The sequence below is a fragment of the Coffea arabica genome, chromosome 11c, assembly GCF_036785885.1.
Source record: "Coffea arabica cultivar ET-39 chromosome 11c, Coffea Arabica ET-39 HiFi, whole genome shotgun sequence".
Taxonomy (NCBI): Eukaryota; Viridiplantae; Streptophyta; class Magnoliopsida; order Gentianales; family Rubiaceae; genus Coffea; species Coffea arabica.
This window is the reverse complement of record NC_092330.1, coordinates 30947843-30958033: the sequence shown is the minus strand read 5'-3', so window position 1 is coordinate 30958033 and position 10191 is coordinate 30947843. Positions and strand designations below refer to the sequence as shown.

At 36.1% G+C, this 10191-nt stretch overlaps 1 protein-coding gene across 1 annotated transcript; it reads right to left on the bottom strand.

The window, feature by feature from the left end:
• Positions 1-1574: 1574 nt before the first annotated feature.
• Positions 1575-4118, bottom strand: LOC113716549 (putative late blight resistance protein homolog R1A-10). Its single transcript, XM_072070084.1, has one exon. It carries the CDS (start codon positions 4116-4118, stop codon positions 1575-1577), a length of 2544 nt encoding a protein of 847 aa, XP_071926185.1.
• Between the last annotated feature and the right edge of the window lie 6073 nt (positions 4119-10191).

Below are 10191 nucleotides of genomic sequence, written 5' to 3'. Positions count from 1 at the left end.
CTTCTGTCGTATGTTTTATGTTTTCAACTGTTTCTGGGTTTTTCCCGGCAGCAAATTTCCAAATATAAAGACATTCAAAGACCCGAATTAACGTGGGAGTTTTTCATCAAGGATGACCACAATCTGATCCTTTCCCAATTCCTCCTGTTCTTCCTTCATTCTGGGCAGAAATCCTAGCAGCGGAAGTGCAGTTTTGCAATTCAATCCTCTGCAGTGTGGGTGTGTCCCCAAGAACTAGGACGGAACTCCACAAGTCGGTAGCAATACTTCACCACTAGTGTGTCAAGGCAAGGGAGGTGATCCTCTAAGCATTCCAATGTGCAATGCTCAACCATTCTAACTTCAAGAATATGAGCAATGAGAAGAATCATATACTGGATATTTCCTAAATTTAAAGATAGCCTGAAAATTAAGGGGTAACGAGAATTTAGTCCGGTGGTTTTAGTTACCAAAATTTGAGGCTTTAGTTCAAGTCCAAAAAAGGTGTATGAGATACTAGTAGAGTCCAATATGTTACTGCTTACTCTCAATTTTCAATTTTTTTTTTTAAGGAGTGCTCCTCTCTGTTACTTTACTTGTACACTTTTTTTCTTTTCCCTATCTTGTCCATAAGTTGATCACTCTCAGAATAAGAGACGGATTTCGATTTTTATACTTTTTATTAGCAGTGCCGCGTTGTGATTTTTGAACGTCCAGTTCCCAGCTTTGCACAACAGACTCATTGGAGGAGTGGATAACACTAGGCTGCATACGAGTCGAGGTGCTCGCACGTCGTTCGCGAGCAATTTAAGATCGAGTTCAAAGATACTTTAGTTTGTCATCTTGCGAACCAGTTCGATTATATATATATATATATATATATATATATATATATATAATTTTTTATTTTAATAATGAGATTATGTATATATTCCTAATATTTTATTATTTGTTAAGAAAAATTACTATTTTATCCATTTTTTAAAAATAAAAAATTAATTTTTTAAACATTGAGTTTGAATTCAACTTGATTCGAATTTGAAGTCGAATTCAAATTCGAATTTTACTTTGAGAGCTCATCAAGTTCGAACTTAGTAAAATTAAGTCGAGACTCGACTCGATTAGATCAAAATTCGATTCGATTCGATTCGATTCGACTCGACTCGTTTGTAATCCTAAATAACACGCACAAACGAAAGCCATGCAGTCATGGTGGTGTTACTTATGCTTCTAAATTTCTTTTCAAATCAGAATTTATTTTATGATCCCACGTGAATGATTTAACCTATTGTTTAAAACTTTATAAGGACATGTTCGGAAGTTGAAAATAATAAAAAGTTATGTGACCCTAATCTTGGAACAATGAAAAGGGTGAAACATGGCATTAATAATAAACAAAGCTAATACATATAATCTTCAGTATTTGGAAGAAGCTAATACATATATACGCTCTGTTGTGGAGTATAATTGAAGAAGAAAATGCATAAATAAAATAAAATGGAACACCTTTTAGAAGGAAGAATTGATTAGGATCAGTAGAGTTTATCTCTGCAGTGTACATCATCAAGCAAATTAATGTAAATGACGATTGTATACTAGGCTTCATAGGGAACCCTCCACGATCCCTCAAACTTAAAAGTGAACTCAAACTGGTCATTTCCCATTTCCTTCTGTTTTTCTTTCACTGTACGGGCTGAAATCCAAGCAGAGCGGGTGCAATTTTGCAACTCAATCCTCTGTAGTGTGGGTATATCCCCCAAACAAAGAGGGATCTCTGTAAGTGCATGACATTTCTTCACCACAAGTGTCTCAAGGCAAGGGAGGTGATCCTCTGAGGCATTCCAATGTGCAATGTCCAACGACTCCAACTTCAAGAACTTGAGTTTAAGAAATTCTTCTTCTTTCATGTCCCATGTTTTGCCCTCAAAGGAGGCATGCAATAGTTTGAGAACTTCCAGATTAGGCAGTTTCCCAATGGTTGATACTGCACTCCATGGCAAACGAAACTTTGATAACTTCAACTTCTTAAGATTGTGGGGAAAGTTGAATTCACAAGGATGACGAACCACCTGACCACCGTAAACCACATGGAGCGATTCAAGTTGAGTGAGAAAGTCCAGAACAGGAAACCGATTGCAATTGAAAGAATGATCCCATGAATCTAAAAATATGCAACTCAGCTTTCGAAGGTTGGGTAGGCCTCTCATGGTCTTCTCAAGATCTTCATGGAAAAATAAACATGGTGTTGAAAGAGTTTGTAAGCTATTGAACTTGAAGGTTTTCTCCATGAATTCTTGATTATACCGCGGCAAAAAGCAATGCCAATCTATTCTGAAATGCCTCAATCTCACCAATTTCCAAACAGTGTCGGGCAATTGAATACCCTTGCGTGATCTTAGTAGTAAAGTTTCCAGGTTTTGGAGGTAGCTGATTTCCCAGGGGATCCTTGTTGAGGAAGTGCAAACAGATAAGAATCTTAAATGAACCAACTGGAATATGCAAGGAGTAAGGTCGACAATGGTGCCTGAAAGATCCAGCACCCTGAGAAGTTTGAAGCTCTCGAAGGGGCAAGAAGATGAGAAGTCAGAAGACACTAGAGAGCGGAGGCGTGGGCCAAAAGGCATTGATGCTTTGAAGCATTCCCATTCTGAATAGATGCACAGACGGTATGGCTCATACAATGTCTGGACATGAGAAGACACATGTCTGGAATGAACACATATTTGCTGCTGGAAAAAACACTCTTCTTTAGCTTTTGCCAGAGCAAAATCATGCATTAGATCATGAACACAGCTTGCTTTCACTCCATTGGAGGATCCCCTTTTGGAATCTATTACTAGGCTTCTGGCAATTAGATCATTCAAGTAACTCCTAGCTACATCCTCTGGGCTTCCTTCATCACCATTTTGCAATTTAACAAATCCTTCTGAAATCCATAACCACATCAGCTTACTGGTTGGAACTTCTCTGTTCCCAGGAAATGCTCCAAAATAAAGAAAGCATGGTTTCAAATGGTCTGGTAACTGGTTGTAACTAAGTTCCAGTATTTGCATACACCGTCCGTCTTGATCCTCAAGAAGGTGTGTATTTAGACTATTTGCAACTTGTGCCCAGCATTCTTTTTTGCTTGCCATCGTTCTCAGTAATCCAGCTATCAGATCTGCTGCAAGAGTTAGGCCTTTGCATTCGGCTGCAATTTTCTGTCCAACTTTGACAAGTTCTGGAGGGCAACTTTCTTTTCCAAACAGCTTGATTTGCAGTAACTCCCAGGTCCTAGAATCTGATACTGGAGTAAGAGGATAAGTCACGCTATTCATTCCTGTTTCCAGAGCAATATTCTGAAATCTGCTTGTGAACATAATTCTACTACCTTTCTTATCATTTGGGAAAGAGGCTCTCATATCATTCCATTGCCTAAGATCCCACAGATCATCCAAGAAGATGAAGTACTTTTTGCCCTTGAGACTTTGATACAACTTTTCAGCTAAATCATCATCATTCCTTGTACATACTTGGTCAGTTTCCCCACAAACTTGCTGTAGAATATCAAGCAACAATCTTCTCTTTTGACACGCATGACCAACGTGGCACCTTGCACGAGCATGAAAGCATAAACGAACGAAACGATTTTCATATATTGAATTGCCTAGTGTTGTCTTACCAATGCCAGGCATTCCCACAATGGAGAGTAGGCACAAGTCTTTGCACTTATTAGTAAGTTGCTCTCTTATCTTTTTCTCTGCATCAACAAAAAGGTCCACGTGACCAATGGGCTTCTTTGTTTCATTTCCAACCTCATAGCTGGGATCCTGCAGTGCACCAGAATTTCCTGAATTTTCCAGAGAAGATACACAACCAAGATTTTTGAGGACTGTAGTGTCAGTTGTCCTCGTAATTTTAATAGCATTGATCTCTCTCCTGGTCATATGAATCTGTTCCATGATATCAAACAGCCCCAATTTCCAATCCCAAAGATATCCACTTCTCGCAGTAAATGAATCAATGACAAATTCGGTATGGTATACAATGTTTATGAACTGCAGCCAAAGGTCTCTCTGTTCTTTCTGCTCTCGAAACAATGCTTTAATTTCAAAGACATCTTCTCTGAGGGATAATATACTTCCAAGAACTGTCTCCATTTGATGCTGCAGCTGAAGAACTCATGAACCAGCTTTTGATGAACTTAGCAGCTCATGCAGATTCTGGATCACAAACTCCATGAAGCCCAATTCATTGGTTCTGGGGAAATTTGACCTTAGTGATTTGGCAATTATTTCATCGTATACATCCCTGGCCTCTTGCTTGATATCCTCGATCTCTTGGAACAAATCAGCAACGGTCAGATTCAGTACCTCAGCCATTTCTTTAGTTATATCACTGTCATAAGACGTATAAATAGCATATGCTGCGTGAAAGAGCAAATCTTTGATGTGCAACAGTACATTATTAGCTTTCTCATTGCTCTGATTGTACTGCGAAGCTGATGGATCGAACAGATAATCTCTCATGATCTGTAGCTCCTTATGCAAAGCTTCAATTTGATCTATTACAGATCTCCTGAAACTTGCCTTCACTTTGGATAGATCTATCATGTGGCCGAGGAGACTATAAAGAAAATGCAGAACAGTTTCATCCACCAAAATGATATCTTGTGGCGATGACTCTAAAGCTTTCAGGGCTTTGATATAAATCTCTCTCACACTTGGCTGAAAAGGTTTAATCTTCTGTACCACACAAGAAACTTCACCCTTCATCTCGTTCACGATGTCAACATCCATCTTGCTCTCTTCAGTACACAAGAACAAGATACATGCTGTACTGTAAGCCACAGCTTCAGCATGTGTCAAGAGATCTTGCAACATCTCATCTTTATTGCACCAAATTTCTGTAACCCGAAGAAAATTTCGTAGATACCTCAAATCCTCTTCAAGCTCTTCCATTTCTTTACTTAGACGGAGAAATGACCGAGCCTTCCAGCTGAGTAGATTTTCCATTTTCTCCAGAAGCATATGAATAAGCTCAATCAGTTCATTTGCTGTGGAACAAGTGGATCTTCTTGATTTTGAAACTATTGCATAAACTTGCCTGATGTGCGGAATAGCCACATCAAGCTTCTTTATGACACCAGAAATGATACCACACAACTTCTCTTGGAGGGTCCAACATTTCCCTTTGGACAGAATGAAGTATTTAGTAGCATGATGAAGCACCTGATTTATATGCCAAAGGTGGACTTGCAAATTCTTGTCATCAGTGTGCCACTTTCTTATGGGGCTGAAGAAGGCTTCAAGTAGGATCATCTTGAGTCTGAGAGTTTGGAATTTATCCTTCACTGCAATTTCTAATTTCCAATGGTTCTCAAACCACTTCAAGAAACTCAGTGTATCGGCACAATAATTGGAAGACTTGGAAAGCGTAGCCATCTCTAACTCTTCTCTCCCTTTTGTTCACTCTAATCAATTGCAGTAGAAAACTGTTGAAGCATGAACTGTACTGCTTTAACAATTTGGCTATGGCTAACCAATGTTTCTAAACCTGGATTGGTAAGTGAATTGAATAAGCGTTTAGGTCATGGTTTAACTATAGTACAATAGTCAGGGTCAAGGAATAATTTAAAATTTTTTTTTTTGAATTAAGAAATCTTAATAGTGCTAAATTGTCAAAAAAGAGAGAAAATGTAGTAGCCAACCTGTTGAATCTTTTGAGATTTACTAGTTTTGACTAGATTAGCCGGTCTTTGACTGTATTTGATTTTTTTTTTCCGTAAGTTTAATATACAATCAAACCAGTATCATGGTCGGGCCCTGGTTCAACCTACCAAACCGACAGGTTTGACTGGGTTTCTAAACACCATGTATAACCAATGTTTTTGAACTCGGACCGGCAAGTGAACCGGAGAGGGGGCGGTTCATGGTCCGACCCGCCGGTTCAACGGTTCAACAGTTTTTTTTTTTTTTTTTTTTTTACTTCACAGGTCTTCACTCTATAGTCTACACTGGAATTTGACGGCTAATGTACAATCTAACATGGTTATTAATAACTTAAGTCCTTAAAATACATTCACCAATATAATTTAAAAGTTAAATCTAAATTTAAGTTGAGATAATAATAAATTTTTTAAAAGTTATACATGAAACTTGAAATGATAAATATAACTAAAATATCATAGTTCACTCCAAGTTTTCATAAATTTATTACAAACATTAATAGATATAGTCCAAATGTTCATCAATTATCACAAACAAAAATACAAAAATAAATAAAATAAATGTTAACATTCTTTCACAATTCCAAAAAAGTCCATAAAAAAGTTCAGCTCATATTCAAGGCAAACAATTTGACTAACAAACTTCTATCATTGGCATGACAAGGCAACAGCATCCCCTTCACAATTTCATCAATTTAACCTGAAAAAATTAAAAAGTTTATTACAAAAAATATAAATCTAATTGGTGAAGCTAAAAAAAAGCCAATTGGTGAAGCTAAAAAAAAAAGCTAATTGGTGAAGCTAAAAAAAAAAAGCTCTGGAGTCTCGTCTAAAGATAATAGCATGATGATCTTGTCGTGGATATTAGGATGTTGAAGGATTATGAAGAAAAAATTTTTAAAAAAATCAAGAGGAGAATTGGAGTCTGGAGAAGCCAAGGAACAGAGGAAGTGAAGCCGAGGAAACTGAAATGATGTGCCGTCTACACTTTGCTAGGTCTTTTAGGGTTTTTTTTATATAATCTGATTTTAGTTTTTTGGTTAAGTTAAGTAAAATTCTACACAACAAAAGCTTGTCCTTCGGTTGTGGTTTAGTGGTAAGTGTACCTTATTATGGTCATGGAGACTAGAGCTCAAATCCTAGCAGCCTTATTCTTGTCATTGTTTTGAATTTGAGGTTATTGTTTCAAAATTTGAGAACCGCCGATTTATGGTTCACACGGGTTTTCAGCGGTTCAACGGTTCACACGGTTTCCCACTAGCTTTCGGGTTTGATACTGGACCGGACCGATGTCATGGCCGGTTCGTGATCAAACCGACCGATTCGGTCCGGTTCTGAAACATTGTGTATAACTCTTATCTCTCTTTTTGTCACGTATTTTATTTTCTCCCTCTCTGTCACTCTAATCAGTTGCCATACTAAAGTTTTTTCTTCTTGAGCCTTACAGGCTCAGCAGCTTTGCTGGTGAGATGTAGTATTTTAGGGTAATTGAAATTTTGCGCCCTTGAACTATTATAGATTATCAATTTGCTCCTCTAAGCTATTAATATTAGGGCAAAATACACTTTATCCCCATATGATTTAGTGATTTTCACATTACTCCCGTATAGTTTTAAAAGATATATATAATCTCTTTATAGTTTGAATTAAAATATCAAAATGATGAAATTTGCATTTCATAACGGAAGCAACTAAAATGTCAAAAGTACCTCTATATAAAGTTGAAAATTATTTATTAACCACGGGGGATTATGTATATATTTTAAAAATTATAAGGGAGTTATGTGGTAAAACATAAAACCATATGGGGTTAGAGTGTTATGCATATTATATATATATATTTTGATCATTTTAGTTATTTTAGTTTTTTAACAAGGGTAATTTCGACATTTTTATGAGTTATGTTACAAGTAATCATTTACATCACTTTGATACTTTAATCCAAATTATGAAGGGGTTATATATAACTTTTGAAATTATAGATGAGTTATGTGAAACCTTGCTAAATCATGCCATCAATTAGTAACTCAGTGTTCAAATCAATTAAAAAATCGACAAATTTTGATAGTTATCTTTGGGTAAAAAGATTTTAGTATCAGTAAATGAAGAAAAGAATTATAGAAAATTATGCAAATTGGGGACACTAAAGTCTTTGAAAAATAGTGAGAATTGATTCTCTATTTTAGTACTTCCATACGTCTAGTAAATTGCGCTCGCAACTACTATTTTAATGCTTCTCCAAAAGAGATAGTAGAAAGAGTCCTAAATCCTAAAGTGAATTGAATAAGCTTTTAGGTCATGGTTTAACTAGTTCAATGGTTAGGGTCAGGGAACAACCTTTTCTTTTTTTTTTTGAATTAAAAAAAAAGAGAGAAAATTGTCAAAATCTGATTAGTGCAAAATTGTCAGAAAGAGAGAAAATTTAGTGGCCAAACGGTTCAATCTTTTGGAATTTACCAGTTTTGACTAGATTAACCGGTCTTTGACTGGATTTAATTGCTTTTTTTGTTCTAAGCTTAATATATAATCAAACCAGTATTAAGGTGGGACTCTAGTTCAACCCACGAAACTGACATGTTTGACCAGATTTCAAACACTGTATATTACTCTTATCTCCCTCTTTGTTAACTATTTTCATTCTCTCTCTCTCTCTATTGGTTTAATCATTTTTTATTTTCTCTTATCACTCTAATCAGTTGCTATAGTAAAGTTTTTTCTTCTTGCACATTACAGGCTCAGCCGCTCGGCTGGTGAGATGCAGTATTTTCTGGTAATTGCAAATTTGCACCCTTGAACTATTATAGATTATCAAATTGCACCCTAAGATCTTTTTTTTAAATTATTTTTTTGATATGTTGAAGGTTTTAAATTCAGAATTTCCTACTTACAATCCTTCTCGTCTTAACACCTAACCTAACTCTCTCCTAATTCGCATCTTAAGCTATTAATATTAATATTAATTCATGACTATCTTGTAACGCACTGTTCAAATCCATTAAAAAATCGATAAATTTTGATAACTGTTTTTGAATGCAAAGACTTAGTATCAGTAAACTAAATGAAGAAAAGAAATTTAGAGAATTATGCAAATTGTGGACACTAAAGTCTTTAAAAATAGTAGTGAGAGTTGATTCTCTGTTTTTACTCAATTGGTACTTCCGTACGTCTAGTAAATTGTGGTAGCAATTACTACTATTTTAATGAGCCTCCCAAAGAGACAGTAGAAAGAGTCCTAAATCCTATGTAATATTTATTTGGGGGAGGGAACATGATGAAGGTTCCGAGGAAATGGTAGCATATGCCACGCACTTTATTGCTGGAAGGCAGTAACAATGGTGCATGATTCCTGACGCAACTGAATTGATCTATACCTTATCCTGTCTTACGCTAAAATAATAAGGGAAATTTGGGGCACATGCGGACAAGCCAGTTGGAAGTTTTGACTGAAGGGGATTAGGGTTGAACTTGAACTTGGGTATGTTTAATTACCCTAGACTTAGATTTAAGGGTATTTTGCTCTTGATGTCATTTCAGGTTTTTGATATTGGTGGGTTTGGAGGGGGTAGGGATGCCACTTGCGCATTTAAGCCACGGTATATTGGCAGTCCCATATCCCAACTAGTTACTTTTTCAATGGGTCTTTAGGCCTTCCATTTTCCCGAAAAAAAAAAGTTTCAATTTTATATACTGTGTCACAATGGAAAAAAGTTTCAATTTTATATATTGTGTCATGAGTTTTTCATATCGGTAATTACTTTTTGTTTTTTATACCTTCCGTCTCTCCTTATATTCAATTGTTAGGCCTTGATCCTGAAATTGATAGCGAGAATAACTCTAAGAGCTCTCTCCTGACCAGTAAGCTGACTCTAGTGTTTATCAGTAATTACTCTTTTGGCTCTCAAAAAGTGTAAAACTAATTTCCTCAAAACTCTTGTTTTTGTTTTTTTCTTCATCAATCTAAGTACTTTATGTTAGCTTTCTGCACCAGTCCTTTACTTCTTTTTCCTCTCTTTTACTAATGAATCTTGTGGGATTACTGTTAAGAAAACGTTTGGAATGTGAATGTGTTATTTTTGGTGTATGAATTCAAATGAAAGTAACTCAGGTGTTTTGTTAAATTTTTTTCTTCCTTTTGTTATTTGGTGCTTTTTTGTCTTTGGGCTTTTGAAGATCTTAGAGTAGGATTTTTTTTGTTCTTTTTTTTGGGAGTCAAAGATAGACTCAATGGCTTACGAGGCAGAAGGGGAAAAGGGAAGGATGAAATTGGGATTGGAACATCGGGGAGTCTTGAATGTGCATGAGCTTCTTCCTTGAGGTTTCATTTTGGTTATATGGGACTGCAATAAATATAAGCGTGTATTTAGATAGTAACTTACATGTGGTTTAGATATCTCATTAACAAGTCCATATTAGATTTAGGTTAGCCCTTATGGATATAGGGGCTGTTTCGTTAGCACATGATTTAGCCACTCAACACAGAAGCTTTGTTTATCATGGAATGAAAA